The following is a 22,910-nucleotide window of genomic DNA, read 5'->3' as shown; positions in this document are numbered from 1 at the left end:
TCTATGAATAAAAGAATCACACAAATTAAAAGAACAGGGTTTTGGGTTGGGATTGTTGCTCAGTGGTTGAGTGCTTGCCTTGCATGTGTGAGGCACTGGGTTCAATCCTCAGCACCACATAAAAATAAACAAACAAAGGTATTTGTTCATCTACAACTTTAAAAAAAAAAAGAGCAGTGTTTTCTCCTGTGTGGAAGTGGTATATTTAACCAGGCACAGTATTTGTTAAAGCCTCTGGGCTTAAACTCTATGGTCACTTCCCCAGTGTAGCCTTTGCCAAACAGCAGGAAGAAATGAGACCTGATTTACTATTTCCAGCTGTACCAATAAATACATTTCAACAAATTATAAGACCAGTCTTAGCAGAACAAGATCAGTTCAATTACTGTTTCACCTTTCATTTACAGAGACAAATTTAAAATTGACCAATATGAAAAAAAAAAAAAACTGACCAATATACAGACTCATCAAAACTAATGAAAAAGGCAGGCTTATATTGAAGACTTCATCTAACATTTCCATTATACTATATAATCAGCAAAATACCAGAGGTAACTTTTTAAAAATAGAACAGATGAACTATTAAAATAAATAAGTTTACTTACTATCTAGTCGGGCTGCTCTGTCATCTATCACACACTGCTTTGTGTAGGAATCTTCAATAGTTGGATCATAATCTGTTACAAAATAGGACTGTAAAAAAGAAAAAGGAAAAGAAAAAAATTCATGCCTGTTTGTTAACTTTATAGAATTCCATTTAGTCCAAACTAATCAAGATGTTTTCACTGTATTGGGGTTTATTCTATTATATGTTAATTCCCTAATAAATGAGTCTCTTCAGAGCACCTTCCAAGTGAAGAAAAGATACTAAATATTTTTGGATTATCATATCAGAAAAATGCCAAGATTGCAAATCACCTGCTATAATTTTTTATAATTAAAGCTAAGAATCTAGAACTCAAGTTCTAGAAAAACTAGAAAAATACAATAAACTGTAATTCAGACCTACTTATATTTCACATAAACATCAGTCCTAAAGATAAAAATAGATGCAAAGAAATTAAAAGAAAGAGGGCTGGGATTACAGCTCAGTTGTAGAGTGCTTGCATGCACAGGGCCCTGGGTTCAATCCCCAGCATCATAAAAAATGAATATATCACAAAAAAAATACACACACACACACACACACACGAATGAAAGAGGCCTGGAACATTCCTTCCTCCACCTTCTTTTCTCATTATTATTCCCCTTTCAGCAGAAATGATGCTTCAGAAACATCATTCAGGATTACTTCATCTGTAGAAATCTCAAACTTCATCTAATCTTTTCATTTTTAACTTAAATTATATTTCTGTTTATCAAAGCTTCACAATTATTATCTTTTAAATCATCATCAAAAGGATGGGCAGTTAGAATATCATACTTTTCTTTTAAAATGTTCTAAAAATAAAGCAATAATCTAAAAGAAACCATTTCTCATTTCTTATCAGAAGGGCAGTACCTGTGATACTGACTTACTCTTCTTCTGGTCTATCTTCTTTGCTTTCCTAGGGATCAACTTCCTCACAGTCCACTGTCCCACTGACTCATTTTGACTCATTTAACAAAACTTGAGAAAGGACTCAGAGGAAGAAAGCTTAATGCTAGCTAGGATCCAGAGCCAACTGTTTTTGGCCATTCTTCAGGAAAGGGTTCCTGCAGCAAGTCATTGCTCTAGGAGCACAGAGTTCTTAGGTAACATCCCTCAACTTGGTGGGCTATGCTCAGAAAGCTACTCAATAGGTACTCAGAAAGGAGTCAAGAAAACCCTGACTTGGGGAGGATACTAATCTGCCTGCTACTATGGTTTTACATATTCATTTTATTGGAAAGGTCTTTCCCACAATTTATTTTTATTTGAGGAATAACCTTAACCATAGAATTCATTACTCATAACTGTATTTCCCTCTTGATGGTCCCATTTAAAATGTATGACTTACTAAGAAAAAAAAAAAAGAGTCTGTTTAAAGAATCATTTACCAACAGTAGCAGCCATCTCCACCATCAGCCCCCATGTGCATTTAAACTGAACAGGTATCAAAACAATCCTGAACTAAATGTTGGCACTCACACCCCTTCAAAAAGTAAATACAACTGACAACAATTTTCTTTGAATTTACTACTCTTAAACAACATCAAACTGCAATATTACCCCAAAAAAGTTGAATAAGCATATTATTCATACTTTGAAGATGAGTTTCTCTTAAGATATGTTTCTTTGCAGCCACCTGATATTTCTGGACATCCCTTCATCTTGTAAAACCTGAAATTCATTAGCTTTCCCATTATATGCCTGAAAGTATTATACCATCCCTACTACTTTGTTTGAAAATAGAATGAATAAACAAATATTATTAAATATATTTTTACAAATGTGCAAGCCATTCATGATAGCTGGAATTCTTCAAATATGATGAACGTTTATACTGTGATACTAAATCACGATATTAACATGCTGAGCCCAGTGGCATATCCCAGCTACTCAGAAGGCTAAGGCAGGAGGGAATGCAAGTTCAAGGCCAGTCTGGTCAACTTAGTAAGATCCTACCTCAAAATAGAAAAAAGGGATGGTGATATAGCTCAGTGGCAGAGTGCCCAAGTTCAATTCCAAGTCCTGGGGGTTGGGGGATTTAACATGTATCATTCATTGGTTTACGTGACTTTGAAGTCTATTGTAATAAATTATTTGTTTTTCTTTTTAGTAGTTGTGGAAGTTTCATATTTCCTTTGAATGTCAGTTCTTTAAATACAATATTACAAGACTTCCCAAACTCTGCTAACACTGGCATGGTTTTGTTCCACACACATTAATTTCCACACACATTAATTTTTAAGGTGAACTAACTTGGGATTTCTAGATATTAGGTCCACATCTCATCTTTACTACATCCTATTTTCAAAATTTGTCTAAAGACTGTCATCATCTTACTATATGCAACTTTTAAAAAGACATCCTCACTGAAAGATTCTTTCTAGGGAACTCACTCTAGGGTCTGTAAAAAACTCTTTCCTGGGCTGGACATAAAGCTCAGTGGTACAGCCCTTGCTGAGTATGTGTGAGGCCCTGGTTCAATACCCAGTATTGGGAGGGGCACTTTTCTGACTAGGGGAGCAGTTCAATGGTAGAACTTGCCTAGTGTACACAAGGCCATGGCTCAATTCCCAGGACTGCAAAACAAAACAAAACAAAAACAAACAAACAAACAAAAAAAACTACCTTCCCTTTCATAATTCATTCAGTAAGCAACAGGTCACAATGTGCCTAAAATAAGCATTCATTGTACACATATAACAAATATAACCATCACTTGTCACCACAAAAACATAACATTTTTGTCACTTTAACTCAGGTACCAGATATTTGAGGCAGCAGACCACCAAAAAGTAATCAGTCTCTGGTGATGGTCAATCCTGAATTCAATTCTAACTCTGCTACTTCAGATCTGTGGCAAATCACTTTACTTCTCTACCTTTAGCATCTATAAAACAAGAAGAGTCACAAAAGCTTGTGGAGCAGATAAAAAGAAGTAATGCATATAAAATGCCAAGACATGCTGATGATTAATCAATGACAACCATACAATAACTGCATTACTTTTCTCATGCAATTATATATCTGAACTGTTGTTCTTATTCAATTATAAAGACTTCAACTATAAAGACAGAAGCAGCTATAACAGTTCCAGTTCTATTTATACCACAGACCAACCATGTGATCTCTGGTACTTAGTATCTCAATGTTGTAATTCAAGATAAAATATTTTCTAAATATGAGTAGTAATCACACTGGTATATAAAAAAGTAAAAATCCATACAATTAAGATTTTGGCATTTTATGTATATGAATTATACCTCTAGATTATACAAATTAAGTAGTTTCTTGTTTCTTATAGAATTCATTAGTTTCTTTACACAGTACATAAAGCCCCACACAGTGTGATCTGTGATATTCACTATTCAAAGCATTATATCCCACTTCCTGAAACCCCTCAACAGTTTTCTTGCTTTCTTGATTTCAAACATTTGTAGAAAATTACAATTCTAGCATGGTTGGAGCACCCACTATGTACTCTATCAGTACAAGGTCCCTACTTTCATGGAGACCACTGTTTTTAATACAACATTAGTAACTGAGCTACTCTTAGGGACAGAGGAGTTGGGAGTATAAATGTATAGGAAGGTCAAGGTCAAAATTATTATAAAGCACAATACCATTCTTGTTCGGAAGGCAACAAACTTAAACAGGTTAATACTGCAGTAATGCATGGGAACTATGTGTACATTCACTTTAAACACAGAACCTCAGTAACAGGCCAGAAAAGAAAACAGACTCTTTCCTGAAGCTGAAAGTTACCAACCATAGTTCAGAAAGACTATTATGTGGCAGAAGTGGGGCTGGGGGCAGGGAGCACAGTATTGCATTGAGCTACACAGAGGAGGTTCACTCAAGGGCAGGGAATAAGAATACAACAAAGGGTTCAGAAGAACACACTGAAGGAGAAAGGAATTGGAACTGGAGGAAAGCACCATGCTTCCCTGGTACCACACCAAAGTAGAAGGCTCCTAGCCACAAGAAAGAGGATGCTCCATTCATGCTAGCATTGCAATTTTCAACAAATGTCTAAAATCAAAGGGCACAATGCCTCCCAGGTTGTTAAGAATAGCAAATGAACTTCAGTTTCTTTAATTTAGGGTAGGAGGAACTATTCCATTCAGACTGAGAAATGTATTTCTCCTGATAAAATCTGGTTGTGTAAGGTTGTGGAAAACCCTTAATACCACAAGCATATTATGATAAGCAAGAATCATTACACGCCTCTAGATTGCACAAGCAGCCCTCTAGTTGGCCTCCTAAAAGCTATGCCAACTCACTATCATCCTATTCAAACATTCTATGTTAAGGATGAAAAGAAGGGGAAGAGGAAGAGAGCAAATGAGTTGCCCTTCCGCATTCAGTAGGCAGGAGTGACAATTCACTTTCTCCTGACACTAAGTGGAGGAAAGTGTAGTTCCCTAGTACGGCCACAGGGTGGTGTCGGGTCTAGGAACTAACAAGGACAGGGAGTTTATCGGAGGTTCTGGTAAACAGTGAATTCAGTCCATTGGTTAAGTCTACTACTCTTGCACAGAAGATATGAAGCTAAATCTGAGCGACCACAGAGGAGTTGTAAATAAATGAGCATTTCAGACATTCTCAGGATTCTTGGGAGTCCTCAAAAAGAATAGGGGGTAGAAAGAGGAGGGAAAGGAAACAAACAAGTGTGGGAAAACCGTGACATGAGTCTACATAAAGTCTACATAGGTTATGTTATACTGAAATTCTGAAATTCTGCATATGACAATTTCTTACTAAGATTAATTTTTTTTAAATCTTATAGACCATAAGAGCTATAGAGAGTTAAATCAATAAAAAAGGATAAGGGCTAGGCATGATGGTACACATCCATAACAGCTACTAGGGAGGCTGAGGCAGGAGGATCACCAATTCAAGGCCAACCCAGGCAATACAGCAAGACCCTATCTCAAAATAAAAATAAATTTTAAAAAGGAATGGGATGTAGTTCGGGGGTGGAGCACCACTGGATTCAATTCCAAGAACTGCAAAAAAAAAAAAAAAAAAAAAGAGAGAGAGAGAGAGAGGGAGGGAAGATGCAAAAAAAAAAAGAAAAAGAAAAAAGGATAAGAGATCCTTTGTCAATTCTGAGCTTTACCTTTCCTATCCTCAACTATCCCCCTTCCCCTCCCCTCCCATCTTCTCTCTCTACCCCATCTACAGTCACTAATATGGCATTATGTAAAAATGTGGATGTGTAACCGATGTGATTCTGCAATCTGTATTTGGGGTAAAAATGGGAGTTCACAACCCAGTTGAATCAAATGTATGAAATATGATATGTCAAGAACTTGGTAATGTTTTAAACAACTAATAATAAAAAAAAGAAAAAAGAAAAAAAAAATTCTGAGCTTTATGACCTAGAAGGCTGAGGGTCTGGTTTGGGGGGTTGGGGGCTTGTTTGTTTCCTTGCTCAGAGTATTTTCTGGGCTCTCTTTTTTTTTTTTTTTTTTCACTTTCCCTCTCCGTGTTATTATCTCCTCTCTTTCAACAACACATGTATCTTACTATATTGTTTTATATTTTTACTGCCCCTTCCTCCCTCCATCCAACTAGAATTTAAACTCCTTAAGGGCAAAGACTTTTTCAAAAGGTAAAATAACCTGCCTAGAGTGTCAACATCAACTCACTGGTAGATCCAGGACTGAAATGGAAGATTCTGAGCCCCTGCAGCTTTCCTACTGGGCCTCTCCAGAGGGTTCAGTCAAGGGCAGGAAATAAGAATACAACTTCTTTCCTGCTTCCACTGCTCCCATAAGAAGTAAGATATCCCCAATCACAGCAACAACATCCACCAGGGATTAAGTATTTACCATATGGCAGGCAGTTTATAACACTTTATTATTGGTTAAATGTACTTTCTTATTAAATTCCCACAATGAACCCTTCAACAGATAGTCCCTTTTTACAGACTTTTTTAAAATGAGGCACAAAATTATGTTACTTCTTCAAGGTCACCCAACTAATAAGAACTATTTTATTTATTTATTTGTTTGTTTGTTTGTTTGTTTATTTGGGGCTGGGGATGTGGCTCAAGCTGTAACGCGCTCGCCTGGCATGCGCGGGACACTGGGTTCGATCCTCAGCACCACATAAAAATAAAATAAAGATGTTGTGTCCACCGAAAACTAAAAAATAAATATTAAAAAATTCTCTCGCTCTTAAAAAAAAACTACTATTTAAATTTAGATCTGATCTTAAGCTCATATTCTAAGACTATATTATTATTGTTCTCTTAAGCTCATATTCTAAGAATATATCATTGTTCAATAAAATTCATATAATATTCAAATTTTTCATTCCTTTGCTGGCCTATAAAATGAATAAAAATACCATGAAAAATAAGGAGCAAAAAAAAACAAGACTAACAAATTCACATTCCTGCCTCCTTCTTGAGCTCCTGCTCACTCATCCATTCCACACACATACACACACCAAAAAAAAAAAAAAATGTGAAACAATCCAGAGGTAAAATCCTGATTTTTCTGTCCCCCCCTTTTAAGTTAGCATTTCCTTATTATCACTTCTATCAACATAATATGTATGTTTTTAAAACCATGATACAATAAACCAAAACACGAGATTTCATAAGGACTTGGTTTCTTTGAGGAGACGCATTTATGAAGTCTTTGTTGTAGGCAGCTCAATAACAAGAAAATACAAGGGCTCTGGAGTCAGACCTGGAATTCAAATCCAGATGCCATCCTACTTGCTAGCTGCTTGAATTCCTTGCAAATTAAAACATCTCTAACCCCCATTTCCTCAATAAGGGAAAAAAAAGTAAAAACTGGGCTAGTTTAAGGAGAGCATATTCCAATGCCCACTATAAATGTGGCAAAAGAAAGACAGCAGACAACAAAAATCTTCCTGAAAGCAGAAAGAATGAACCGTGCAGGTGGGGGACAGCACACAGTTGCCCCTATGGATTTTAAGGTTGCAGATCACCAGTTCCTGCTATGTATCCTCCATTCTCCTTTTCCAGCCAGGAGCACTAGATGAGATTACCCTATCCCTGTCCTACCAGTAATTCCAGTGTGTGAGACAATCTAGGGAGGCTGCAGAAAAAGAATAGGAAGAGAATGAACTGTGTAAGTAAGGCAGGCCAGAATACAGCTCTACAGTTGTACTAGCTATGGGAAACTGAAATAACTCGCTTAACCTATCTAAATCACAATTGTTCTGCCTATGAAATGAAGAAATACCAACTTTAGAGGATCACTGTAAAAAGTAAAAATATGTACAAAGCACAGTATATGACACACAGAGGCATTAATAGATTTTGGCAAATAAAACCCAAGTCACATCTTGCTTTCTTTGCAAGGCCTTCAACACTTCAACACTAGAAAACTATCTCAAAATAGTCTCACCTTAATATTCTGTTACCCTAGGTTGGGGAGTATAGCTCAATAATGGAGCGCTTGCCTGGGATGTGCAAGGCCCTGAGTTCAATTCCCAACACCACAAAGAAAGATGAATTCTCTTACCCTTAAGGTGTTGACAGTCTGAATTTTCCCAACCTCAAAAATTCCATCTTATTATTAAAAGTTGTGATTTGAAAAATATGAATGCCAAGCTTTATGTGTGCCATGTGACTGGTAGGCAATTTTAAAAGGAAATTATAACTATCTTTTCATGTATGTGTACATAAGAATATATAACTAACTCATAAATGTATAAATAACAGACTGAGCTCAATAGGGCTCAAAATAGGGCATAAAATTTTTCTGCCAAGTCCCTCTGTGGGCATGTTTTCTCCTTGGTCCTGAATGAAATCAAAGAAAGTCTCAATTTTTTTCTAGTCATCCTTTGATTATAAAGTCTTCTTCAAATCACTTTCAACACTCAGAACATTATAATTCCAATAATCAAGATGTCTAGCACAGTGTCTTAATTACCTTAGTCAATACTCATCTAAATTAAAGCTAATTTAAAGCTTCTTCCTTTTTCTAGCTTGTCTGAGAAGTCTGCAACTAGGCTGGAGGTGAAGGAATGTCATCTTCCCTCCCTGTCTCAACCTCTTATTCTGCATATCTTCTGTCCCCACAAAGGCTGTCCCTGGTTCCTTCAGGGTGGGAGCTGAAGAAGTGAAGAGGGCTAAAGTAGGAGGTGGGGGGTCAAAAGGCTACACCAATTAAATGTGATGTTCGGGCTTTCTTGTGAGAGCCTATAGGTTTCCTGAGATACTGCCCAAAGTGAGGCCTTTGACATAAAATTCTTAGGCACTGAATGAAACCTGGCCATTTACAATTCCAACCCTGAATCTCTGGGGTTTTCACGGATCCTTCCCTCCTGACTTATGTCACTTTTTCGGTGACCATGTACAATGTCCCTTTCGAAATGTCTTTTAGCTGATTCCACTCAGGAAAACACTACCATCTTCCCAAGTGCAGAATACTTAAAACACAAAGCTTCTTCCTTTCCCTAAACTCGCTGCCTGGGGGCTACTGAGCCCCAGATTTGCATACTAATTCTTATGACCCTGCCCCCAAACTCCAGGGGATACTAGTCAAGCTCTTGGACTGATTCTGTTAAAAGTCCCACCCACCATTTGGCTTAAATGCAGGGGACTTAAGAGAAACATACCTCATCTCTTTCCCTCACTATGTGTAGAGGCAAAAAATACTAAAGGTTCAAATACTAACATTTCTCCAAAAATGTCCTTGTCAGAGCCTTTAACACTGAATACTGACTCTCTAACAGTAAGTGTGAGCTAAGTGTACAAAACCAATTCAGGTCTACCCTTTATGCAAATCAGGGTAACTGGGCACCTTCTGTTTTGGGGACTTCAATAAAACTAAAACAGATTACAGTTCCAGTAAAAATCCTGTCATATATGTCCCAGGACACACAGAATTAGATTTGATGTGCCCCAGGCACAAGTCATGCTTTTTAGAACTTTCTTGGAGTCAAGTAATGTGCCACTTTGCACATATTTAGAATCTCAAAGTACCACACATATTTAGAATCTCAAAGTACTGACCAATAGGAAGCCCAATAACTGTGAAGATCATAATGAGGAGTTAAGAATTAGTTTCCCGGGTCTGGGGTGTTAGCTCAGTGGCAGAGTGCTTGCCTAGCATGTATGTGTAAGAGACTGGGTTCGATCCTCAGCACCACATAAAAGTTTTTTTAAAAAAATTTTAAGGTATTATGTTCATCTACAACTAAATATATAGATAGAGGTGTGAGAATTAGTTTCCCTGAGCACAACAAGGACCTAGTTAGCTATCAGCAGTCTCTATTTTCTAAAACAAGTGCAGTGCAAATTCCTCTGGTAACACTAGAGAAGACCAGAGTAACTTCAGGCAGCTGTGAGCCAGAGAGGAGATCTTCCTTGTGTCACTTTTTAACAGCAGCTGTCAAGTCACAGAGAACCTTTGTTCCCTACAACACCCTCCCTAATTTTTATGTCAAATGTTTCCAATATGCTTAATAATCCTAACTCAAATGTATATTTTTTTCCTGATTGAAATTAGTATTCCATTTAACCTAACATGTACAATCACAGATATCTCCATAATTTATGACCTGGAACTCTACTGCAGTACTTTAGAAGCTACACTAAATCCAGTATCCTTTTAGTTTCTTTTTAACAAAATTTAGTCAGTCAAGGTATTTAATTGTCTCAGACTGCCTAAAGCAACCATGTGCCTTTCAAGGGACGTCTGTGCAACTTCAGCTATCATGTATACACCTCATGGTATGGTATATAATTGCAAATGAATGGACCTGGTATGCCACCAGCAAAAACACAGTACAAAGTCAATGAACAAACTGATTCTATGATAAAAGTTTATTTCTAAGTCAGTTATATAGTACTCTTTTCCCCAGGGAAATCTTTTTCTAAATTATAGTTGTATGTCATAGCCCAGACCATAAAGCTAACATTTAAATATGGTCCTGAACCAGTAAAAGGCCCACTTTCTAATCTCTAAAGCAAAGACATCTGGCCCAAGAAGAAAATGGGAAAAGAATTTTTCTTTTTCCAGAGCAAGCCCAAAGCAAGACTTCTGAAGAAGAAAACCTTGTTCAGCGCGCGCGCGCGCGCACACACACACACACAGAATATACATTCCAGCCTCCTAAACCTTCCTAACTTCTGACTATTCCCTGGCTTTCAACTCCTTATAAAAACTTTACTGGAATAAAACACCTCAACCCACTTACCACTCTTCCTATTGTTCCTTCCTCTCCCAGTTTAAAAGTAACAATTCCCAGGAACTAGATGAAATATCAGTCTAAATAGAGTACATTGTAGTAAAGCAGAGAGAACAGTCAAGGAGGAGGAAGGGAGAAGAGGAGGGGGAGGTGGAACAGCAGCAGCAGCAAAATACTAAACCAAAATGAATTTATGAACAGGTCAAAAAGAAAAGGCTTCGGGCTATGTGAAAGGAAAATTACTCGGGGTAAATCACCATTTCATGATGTCAGCTCCCCAAAGGAAGCTTTACTTAATCTGAACTGCTTTTATCCTTCCAAACTCATGGGCTTTTTTTTCTCCTACTCCCTCCACAACCCAACTACAACTTACAAAACTACCCTACTGGGTAGATAAGACTACACAAAAATTTATAGTTCTTAATGCCAGTGGATTTTGACAACTGTCACAAGAGGAAAAGGGGCCAGGAAGGATACAGCCACTATTCATAGATATGAATTATTTGTAGGTAAGACAAGTTTAACTTAGTCATCACCTTTCATCCTTTTTTCATCTTCTGTATTCATCCTTCGGAGCTGACATAATATTTATAAGCCACTGAGCAATCATGAGTCAGTGGCCTGTTTTAAGCAGCCTGAAAAATTTATTTCCTTTGAACTATTAAACATTGGTTGCTTTCACATTATATTATTGTATTCTCATTTCAAGAGACAATATATAAAACCTAAATAAAGTCTTAAGGATAGAATTAACAATTTTTTTAAGAAAACAGTGATGACTATGCTAGCCGAAATAATTGATGAACAACAGAAAAGGATATCTAAGCCTAGTTGGTATGTTATGTAGATATTAACAAATACTTCACACTATCCCCATAGGAGGCTGGAGAAAATTCCATTACTGTCTTTCATACCAAGGCCTGTCTTTTGTCTTTCTGTTCTTGCCTTGGCAGAACTTCACCTTTCTAGGGAATCCATCCCATCCTTCCTATTCCTGTAGCTGCTGTTTTAATTAAGTTATTCTTCCTTACCTTCATCTCAAGTGGACCAAGAATGACGGAATCACGTAATGCTAACCTCTGTAGCACACTTTAGATGAACCAGACAGTGCCTAGCCCTACCTTAGCCACCACCTTTCCCTACCAATATCCTTCCCACAGTGGGGTTCCTGGGTCCTGGTTCTTTCTGTAGGCTCAACCGCTGTACAGACCTTAGTGCCAGCAGAGATTGAAGGAAGAAGCATTGTTAGCTTTGATATTCATCTGACCCTGACAGGATACTGTGATGGCGAAACTGCTTTTATTTTACTTGTAAACCTCAATATCACCACGTTTCCTCCCTCTTCTCACAGAGTTTCCCAGTCTACACATTTTCTACCTTCAGCATGATCTCTTATCATTGGGCTCTCTTTTGCTCTGGAATCTTTTCTTATATTGAATCTCCTAAGTAATTCACGCCCTTCCTAGAATCAGGGTCTTATTTTTGTCATTTTTAAGAGCATTACTGGGATATAATTCAAATACTTTAAAATTCATTTAATGCATACTAATGGTTTTTAGTCATCTATAAGGTTGTACAACAATCACCAACTCCAGAACATTTTTACCACCCCAAAAAGTAATTCCACGCCCATTAGCAGTCATTCCCCATTTCCCCCAACCCTCGCCAGCCCTAGAGCCACTAAACCACTAATCTACTTTCTGACTCTATAGGCTTGCATAATCTAGACATTCCACCCGAGTGGAATGATACTATACATGGTCTTTGTGTCTGGCTTCTTTCACTTCACATTTTCATGTCATGTTCACAGCATGTTATCAGGACTTCATTTCTCATTTCTTTTTATGGTATACCACTATGGATAACTCTACTCATTAGTTGGGTTGTTTCCACATATTGGCTATTTTGAACAATGCTACTATGAATAATCATATATAAATTACTGTGTGGACACGTATTTTCATTTGTCTTGGGTATATATAACTAATAGCAGAATTGCTAAATCATACGGGAACTTTATATTTTAACTTTCTCAGGAACTATCATTGTTTTCCAACATGACTGTACCATTTTACATTTACACTGGCAATATTTTAGGTGCCAATTTCTCAATATCCTCACCTACACCTGAAATGAAAAATCTGTCTTTGTATTATAGTCATTCTAGTAAGTATATAAATGGTATCTCTTTGCAATTTTGATTTGCATTTACCCAACAGGATATTGAGCACCTTTTTGTGCTTATTGGCCATTTGGACATCTTCTTTGTAGAAAGTTCTATTTGAATTTTGGCCCATTTTTAAATTGGGTTGTCTTCTTATTATTGAATGTAAGAGTACTTTATATGCCCTAAATATAAATCCTTTATCAGATATATGATCTATACTCATTTTCTCCCCAGAGTCTCACTCTTATAAAATCTTCCTGCCATAAATAAGTACACATTTCTTAAATTTCAACCTCAGACTGAAGTCCTGATACTAACCAAAAATTTTCATAATTTCAACTTACATATATCCAGACTCTGGGTACTACTTGCTCCTATGCTCCACAAACTAGTTGTACTTTCTCTCACAGTTTTAGTATGATTGCTGCTAGTCTAGAATGAAACTTCCATTGCTATACCCACCCTTCTAACATCTCATTCACACACCCCAACAGTCTCCATCACAAAACACTTCCTCTGCCTTTATCATGCCCTAGCACAGTCCACTAGTTTCAGTATCTGAATTCACCCTATTTCATTAAATCTGGAATGCCAATCATAAGACTTCATTTTATGTGCCAAGGGAAAAAAAATCAATGATATGAATCTTAGAAACAATGAAAACCGGTAGTTATACACAACAGCTCTGAACGTTTGGTTATATTAACCCCATTTTACAGATGAGACAATTGAGACTCAGCAATTAGGTAAAATGACAAAAGTCAGCAAGCTGGTAAAACATGGATCCAAATCAGGTCTCACTCTGAAGACATACTCCTTTCATTATATTTTATTTAACCTGTTATATAAACATCAAAGTTCATACCCTGCACAGGTAAAAAATCCTAACCAGGCATCACTACCTGCACATATAGTCCCAAATACTCAAGAGGCAAAGGCAGGTGAATTGTTTGAGCCCAAGGATTCAAGTCCAGCCTGGCCAACTCCAATTTTTTTTTTTTTTTTTTTTTTTGTAGTTGTAGATGGACAGAATGCCTTTATTTTATTTGTTTGTTTTTATGTGGTGCTGAAGATCGAACCCAGGGCCTCACACATGCTAGGCAGGCGGTCTGCTGCTGAACTACAGCCCTAGCCCTCCAAATTTTTTTTTTAAAAGTCAGTTTCATTCAAAGTGAAAACACTCCAGTGCTATGTTAAGAATAAAGTGTGTCAATTAAAAAAGAAGAACACTCTTTGATCCAGCAATTTCACTTCTAGAAATTTATCCTACCATTAGATCTGCACATATAAAAAAAAATTGATACAGGCAAGGCCAATTGTTATTGAATTATCTTTAATTTAAAAGACTGAAAACACCATAAAATGTCCTTCAGCAGACATCTGGTTAAATTATAAAAAGTTCATTCAATATGAATATACTCCTGGGGATATAGCTCACTTGGTAGAGTGCTTGCCTCACATGCAACAAGGCCCTGGGTTCAATCCCCAGCACCATCAAAAAAAAAAAAAAAAAAAAGAATGACTTCATGTACTAGCATCATGTAATCTACAACATACTCTATTAAATGCATACACTTTATGTTTTTGCTTTATATGCAAGAAACTGAGAAACTTCCATTACATGTTGAAAGAAAAAGTAAGTTGCTGTGAGACATGAGTGGAAGGAAAAAAATTTTTTTGTAGTTTTTGAAATTTGAAACATGTGAATAAAACAGGGAACACAATGGTTTTGAAAGACCCAAATAGATTAAATATAAGCTCTTCAATAACAAAAGCTAGGCTTTAGTCTACACTCTAGAAGAGAAAACCTGTTTCTTGGCATTTAGCTATACAATAAGGAATTTGTTATTTATGATCACTCTTTGTAGCTCTATAATTTTATTATAACATATATAGGTCATTCAAAATATAATTTGCAGGTGCTAGAGAATTTCTTTGATTTTATGATACACAGAAAGAAATGGGGATTTAGAAAGAAAGGCTTGCACAGAGGCATGCATAGCCCTGCTCCTTTCTAACTGTAAGATTTGCAACAAATCATTCATCACTGGTATCAAGGTTATCTACTTGCACAGTTGAGTTGATATCTATGTTCAAAAGTTTGTTATAAGAAATGAAATAAGATACGTGAAAACTTTACTGTAAACTTTACACCATCATAAAACGTAAATTATTGCACATAGACTACATCTTCAGTTTGCATGAAATAGTATAGGAAAGGGCATGAACTTGAGTCAGTCAGCCTGGATATCCCACTTAATTGCTACTATAATCCTGGGAGTGTTATTTAATCTCGCAATTTGTATTTCCTCCCCAATAAGATGAGCATAATGATTATTATTTGAAATGGCTATTATGAAAATCAAGTGATATTGCCAAGTACTCAGTACACTGCTTAGCCTAAAATGGGGATTCAAAAATTGGTTTCCTTTCTTTCCAAATTTAGAAATGAGGGCTGGGGATGTGGCTCAAGCGGTAGCGTGCTAGCCTGGCATGCGTGCGGCCCGGGTTCGATCCTCAACACCACATACAAAGATGTTGTTTCCGCCGATAACTAAAAAATAAATATTAAAATTCTCTCTCTCTCTCCTCTCTCTCTCTCTCTCTCTCTCTCTCTCTCTCTCTCTCTCTTTTAAAAAACAAACTAACTTAGAAATGATATAGACTGCCTCAATAGCAGATAGGTGAACAACTCACTTCTAGTTGTCACTTTTGCTCCCCCAGAGGCTGGCTTAAACTTGCTATTCTCCTGCCTCCACCTCCTTAGTCCCTGGGATTACAGGTGTGTGCCACTGTTTCATTTCTTATATCTTCTAAAACAGAGAGTGGTCTGTAAAAGTAAAACTAGAAGTAAAGGGGAATGATCTTCACAGCCCACATTTAACTAAACTGTAAAATTTTCCTTTTTTTAATATTTATTTTTTAGTTTTCGGCGGACACAACATCTTTGTTTGTATGTGGTGCTGAGGATCGAACCCGGGCCACACGCATGCCAGGCAAGCACACTACTGCTTGAGCCACATCCCCAGCCCTAAACTGTAAAATTTTCACATGAATCTTCCTTAGGTTCATTCACCAGCCCACTCAATCTAGTGTCAGGCACTGTCAGGAGCTGAGAATCAAATCCCAGGTGCTCATGAAGCTTACAGTTTCTTAAAGACTGATCATCACCAAGTAAACAAACACTTACTATATCAGCAGTGATGTGAACTCTCGAAAAATTGCCAGGGGGACTGGCAATAATAAGAACTAGAAGAGAGGTTATGACATTGCATAATACTGTCAGATAATTCTTCTCTGACAATGTGACATTTGAGGAGGGAATCCTAGACCAAGTTAGGAAGTATGCCACACTATTATACAGGGGAAGACAATTTCAGGCAGAGGGATTATTACATTTAAAGGTGAGAATACATGTAACATGTTTGAGGAACAGGAGGGCAGTAGTGGTTACAACAGAACAAACAGTATGAAGAGTAGTAACTGAGTTCATTCAGGGAAACAGCAGAGACTTTAGGCCACCGTGAGGACGCTAAATTTTTTTCTAAGCTAATGGAAAACAACTAGAGATTCTGAGACAGGAGTAAAACATTTTGCCTTTCATATTAAAAGTAATACTGGCTGCTGTGGGTTATGGAGGGTGGTCAAGAATGAGTACTGAGAGATGACTGGAGAGGCTATTAAAAATACAACAAGGATGGGCTGGGGTTGTGGCTCAGTGATAGAGGACTTGCCTTGCAAACATGGGACACTGGGTTCGATCCCCAGCACCATATAAATAAATAAAGTAAAGGTATTGTGTCCAACTCCAATTAAAATTCTTTTTTAATTTTAAAAAATAAAACGAGGAGAAAATGACTAAAGAAATAGAGGTGAAAACTGGCTAGATCTGCGTGTATTTCCAAAAGATTCAACCAGATTTTGCTGATGAACTATCACATCGATATAAGGTCTGTCCAAAATCGAAATGTTTTGCCTAATTAACAGGAAGAATGGTGATACCATTTATTGGCATTGGTAGGAGGGAGCTGCAGAGAATGGAGAAAAGCATAAAGAATGGTTTTGTACCTATTCTGTTAAAATACTTTATTAGCTACCTAACAGAGAAATTAGTCTAAGGATTCTTGAAAAGGTAGGGCTTAAGATAAATTTGGGAATCAACAACAGATAAATGGTCAAGATCAAAGAGAGCTGAGGACTGGGACCTGTTGCACTCCAGTATTGAGGCGACAGGACAACAAGGAGCATCCAGGCAAAGGAAATGAGAAGGAACAGTGAAAATAGTAGGACAAGAACAAAGAATATGGTAACCAGGAGGCCAAGAAGAAAATATTTCAAGAAGGGAAAGAGAGAGGTCAACAATGAGCGCAAACACTTTTATGATATTAGCTATATACTAGGCACTATTGTATCTCTATTATACAGACAAGAAAACTAAATAAAGAGATTAAATAGTGTGACCTTATAACTTATTTATAAACTAGTACTGAAAGAGGATGCTAATGACACCAAGATAACAAGCATCAACCAGGACTACCCTAGGGAAATTGGTCCCCTTAAGGCTAAGTACCTGCTTAAACATGAAAGGAACTCTTCCTAATTTCTTACTCGATGTTCTAATCTTATTCTACGCTAACTGCTGTTTTTCTTCCCACATTTTCTATGCAATAGCAAGAAGGGTTCAGATACTTCACTTCCAAAAAGGGATTAGCCAAGAACCATCACACAGATGCAATCAAAAGTCTGAATATTAACACTGCTTTTGATATTTTTTTCAAGTTTTTATGGCAAGAATTTCACTGATTTAAAAAACATTTTAAATGTATTTAGGAAAATGTAATTTAGTTATACTTGAAAATTATATCAGTAATACACTTTAAAATATGCTCAACTATTTCACAGGAGCATAGGTAGTAGTGAAGGCAATTAACATATAAACTATCAAAGATAAACACAAGTAAGATGTGTCCTAGCAGCTCTGTAAACATGAAAAACTGTTAATAACCTACATGTCCCTAACAGGGCACTGGCTATGGCATACCCATCATAGACTAGTAAACAGCCATTAAAAGGAATGAGGTAAGTTTCCATGAGTGGATTTTAAGTGTCCATGACATACAAAATTCATTCATTCAACAGATTATTTGTGGAGTGCTTACTACTTAGTGGTAGGATATAGTTTCCTAAGTAAGAATAAAACTGGCATGGTTCTAGCACTTGTGAATGTAACACTTTAATATGGAGACTATATATCAAATAAGCATAATAAAGACCGTTTTATATGCTACAAAACACCAAAACTAACGTGCACAGAGAATAGATAAGGGGGGAAAGGGGCTTGTACACTGTCAAACCATGGGTTTAAATCACAAATAAACTTTAAAAACAACCTTGTTATTATTTCATTTCCCTAATAAGAATTAAATTTCTCATGCCTTCATCTCAAAATAGAAGAGCAGAAGGAGATAATGCTCTCACCAGTTTTTCCCACCTGCCTGGAGGCAAGACAAGGGATTCTCAGAAAGTGGCTGTCTATTCACACCAAGGACCACCCTTCTTCCTTCTGTTTAACCTCATACACCCAGCAATTCATAGTAGTTTTTTAAAAAATCCCTTTTTATGACACACATATTTAAATCAGACTAGATCACTAGATAAATATAAAATCTTTTAAGTGAATAAAAACATGATTTGTATAAGAAGGAACCACAAACATATTCAACTTAAACAACAAAGTATGTATATTTTAAAAGTTAAGAGCTAAATGGCACATATTCATAGAATTTAAGACTCTGCTCACACCATTTAAAATAACAAATTATAACTTGTCTATGTGTGTTCCACTTAATCTCATAGTAAAAGAATGCCACATCAATTGGAAACCACATGAAGAGAAAGTAAGCATGAAACCAAATTCTTAATCACATTTTTATGCATATAATATAGATCAGTTTCTATAACTATTATTACATTTAGTAAAAGTACTTTCACACGCTTATTAGCAAATTCAGGAAGAGGCTTATTTACTGTAGTGAGACTGACTAGTGTCACCCAAAAAGACAATCCAACTCCTAATCTCTGGAAACTGTGAATAAGACCTTACTTGGAAACAGGGACTTTGCAAATGAAATGAAGTGAAAGAACTCAAGGCGAGATCATTCTGGACCTAAATCAAATGACTATCCTAAGAGGAAGGAGAGGGAGATCTGAGGCACACAAAGAAAAGACCAAGAGGGGAAGGCCAAATGAAGGCAGAGATAGAAATTAGAATAAACACCTACAACCAAAAATACTAAGGACTCTGGACAACTTCGAGAAGTTAGGACAGAGGCATGGAAATGACTGTCTCTCTAAATCTTTAGAATGAACCAACCCTATCAAGAATTGGATTTTAGAGTTAAATTTCCTTTGTTTAACCCACAAAGTTTGAGATAATTTGATACAGCAGCCCTAGGAAACTAATATACTCATCTACAAAGTTTGGCTGCCCCCACCTCCCGTTTTTTGTACTGGGGATTGAACCCAAGGGCACTGAGCCACATGCCAAGACCTTTTCATTTTTTATTTTGAGAGACGGTCTTGCTAAGTTGCTTAGGTCCTCTCCGTTGCTGAGGCTAGCTTTGAACTTGCAATCCTCCTGCCTCAGCCCCCCAAGCCACATGGCATGCACCATCATGCCCAGCTTAGCTGCCAAATTTTAAAGCCGTTTCTAAACCCAAGATTAGAACATAATGAAAATATTTTTTTCCTGTCACAAGTTATCAGAACTCAAATATAGAGCTGCTTAACAGTATCTACATTTCATTTTATTGCATTAATATATACATAGACCAATGAAACAATTGTTTTTATTCCCTGAACTAGAGATTTAGTAATTCAACAAAAACACAAGAAGAAAAAGTATAAATGGAAATGAATGAAATGTAACTAAATGATTGTAAGGTTCTAATACTTTTAGGAAAGTAGTCAATATAATCATTTGTTTCAAAATGCAATACATCTGAAGAGTAATCACTAAAAAATAAATGAAACTGGGTGTGATGGTAATCCCAGCTACTAGGGAGACTATGGCAGGAGAAGCACTTTAGTTCAGGAGTTCTAAGACCAGCCTGGGCAACATACATACATACACTGGTGTCAAAATTTTGAGAAGGAGATTAACTCTTTTTTTGGTACTGGGGATTGAACCTAGGGGTGCTTTACCACTGGGCGACATCCACATCCTTTTTACTTTTTATTTTGAGACATGGTCTTGCAAAGTTGCAAAGGATCTAGCCAAGTTGCTGATGCTGGCCTTGAACTCCTCCTGCCTCAATCTCTAGTGTCACTGGGACTACAAGAATGTATCACCATGCCCAACTATTATTTTTAATTTTTTTTCTTTAAGATACTATTATCCTCACTATAGAAAAACTAAAAAATCCTAAGAAAAATTTGTGAAGTTCACCTTTCGAACCAAAGCCCATTTGGGCATTTTCTCAACTTAAAATGTGAAATTAGACATCTACCTTGGAAGCTAAATAACCCTTGCTTAAATTTTTCAAAACAGGCTCATCATTGAAGATCTTTGTTTACAATCAAGTTCATATGGCAGTTATACAACTATGAAATTCAGAGTTTACAATGGAAATTCTGACCTAATTTTAACATAAGCTTTATAAAAGAAACACACAAATGGGAACTATAAGGAGAGATTTATTGTCATGGGGGTTTCCAACAAGGTGCTTTCCCTTGATCATTTTGGGTCCTGAACTGTTCTGGTCTCTAATCATAATTTACATATCAACTAAGTCCTCAATTTAGAAAAAAAAATGTGCAAAAATAAGAAGTGCAGAAAAGCAATAAAGTTCAAAATATTAACAAATTTTATTTAAGAACTGTCTAATGACAAAAATTTCCCTTTCATCTGAATTTATGAAAAACAATTTTCAATTAAATGGCCTAAAAAGTATATAAAGAGAACCATCTACCAGCTGCCATGCAATATAAAGGCTAAAACACGGAGGAAAAGAAAAGCTGGATAATTTCTGCCCAACCAAATCACTGAATGCATTTTTAAAGTATTTTGTTAAAAGTAAAAGTTTTGCCTGGTGTGGTAGCACAAGCCTATAATCCCAGTGCCACAGGAGGCTGAAGCACAAGGATTGTGAGTTGAAAGGCAGCCTCAGCAACTTGGTGACATAATAAGACCCTGTCTCAAAGCTAAAAAATTGAAAGGACTAAGAGTGTGGCTCAGTGGTTATACACCCCGGGGTTCAATTCCCAATACTTAAAAAAAAAAAAAAAAAAAAAGTTTCACTAATTGCAGGTAAATTTCTAAACTAAAATTCTGTCATTTAAATGTGTATTCAAAAATACACAGTATCCCCACTCCATAAGTATGGACAGCAAATAATGACTTCCTCTTAAAAAATATGGAAAAGTGGGGGCAGGGGTTGGAGAGTTACTTTGTAGTAGAGAAAGAAGACACACATTACCTCAGTCAGGAATTAGAGTCAACCTCAAGAGTCATAAACCATATTGAAGTTTTATACCCTAGATATGATGTAATGAAAATGGCACTTTAACACTGGGTTCTTACTCTCAAAAAACCTGAAGACCAGCTGGGTATGGTGGCACATGCCTATAATTCCAACTACTCGAGAGGCTGTAGCAGGAGAACTGCAAATTCAAGACCAGCCTGTGCAACTCAGCAAGTCCCTGGGGTCTAGAAATTTTAAAATGGACAGACATGTACTTCAGTGGTTGAGCAATTGCTTTGCATGCATGGTTTCAATCCCCAGTACTCATGTACACAAAAACAAAGAAACAACCCTAATCCTAGTCCAGTCAAGAGAAAAATATCAGAAACATTCCAACAGAGGGGCATTTCACAAAATATTTAATGAGGACTCATAACAGGTTCATCAAAAACAAGGTAAGCCAGCAAAAGAAGCCTAAAAAGACATAATCCAATATAGTATCCTGATAGGATCCTGGAACACAAAAGGACATTAGGTTATCAACTATGTAAAGCTCAATAGTTAATAATAATGTATCAGTATTGGTTTATTCTTTCTAGCAAATATACTATGCAATATAAGATGCTAGTAACAGAAACAGTGTCAGGTTTGCAAACTCTGTTATTTCCTCAAGTTTTCTATAAATCTAAAACTATTCTTTAAAAAATAAAGTCTACTTTTTTAAAATAACACATAAATCCAAGCTACTTAGGAAGGCTCAAGCAGGGGGATCACAAGTTCAAAGCTGCCTCAGCAATTTAGCAAGACCTAGTCTCAAAATACAACTTTAAAAAAGGAGGGGACTAGGGATATAGCTCAATGGTAAAATGCCCTGGGATCAATCCCCAGTACCTTTAAACAAACAAACAAAAATGCGATAGTTATTTCTAAAAAAAAAAAAATACTTTAAGACTTCTCTAATCACTTAAATGTTAAAAAAAAAATGAAAGAAAACAACTAGATTCACTAAGCAGTTTCTTTTAGTACTAAGATTAAATCTAGGTTTTAGGGTACCTAGAGGCAAGATAAAGGAAGACCAAACTGACTCCACCTTTTCAAGCAAATATTTAATTTACTGTGATAAGAGAACCCAAAGTCTCATTAAGTACAGAGCTATTTATATTGGTAATTTTAAACTAACAAAAATTCTGAAAAAAAAAATTCTAAAGGGTATTTCTAAAACAGAAAAAAAAAAAAAAAAAAAAACAATCCAAAGCATTAGACAAAAACCTGAATAGGAAGTTTGACCCTTCTTCCACTACCACCAACTAAAATCTATGTCCTTGAACATAGTCATTGTATTTCCTCATTTACATACTGCAAAGGTGACAGCTGCACAGTGCAATAAAGGATACTCAAAAAACAGCATATGATAAGTGACAAAATACAAAATTTACTGTTTCATTTCAATGGCATCTGCTAAAACCAATGC

At 36.5% G+C, this 22,910-nt stretch overlaps 1 protein-coding gene across 1 annotated transcript in view; it reads right to left on the bottom strand.

The window, feature by feature from the left end:
* The window catches only part of Rras2 (RAS related 2), an 83,734-nt gene that overhangs the window by 14,240 nt on the left and 46,584 nt on the right, over window positions 1-22,910 (bottom strand). Inside the window, exon 2 of the mRNA XM_077797532.1 lies at window positions 606-693. Within this exon, the coding sequence (XP_077653658.1) occupies window positions 606-693 (88 nt within the window). The remainder of the gene's footprint in view (window positions 1-605; window positions 694-22,910) is intronic.

The sequence above is a fragment of the Urocitellus parryii genome, chromosome 4 (genome assembly GCF_045843805.1).
Source record: "Urocitellus parryii isolate mUroPar1 chromosome 4, mUroPar1.hap1, whole genome shotgun sequence".
In the NCBI taxonomy this organism is placed as follows: Eukaryota; Metazoa; Chordata; class Mammalia; order Rodentia; family Sciuridae; genus Urocitellus; species Urocitellus parryii.
Note: the sequence above shows the minus strand (reverse complement) of the source record. Positions and strands in the feature narration are given on the sequence as shown.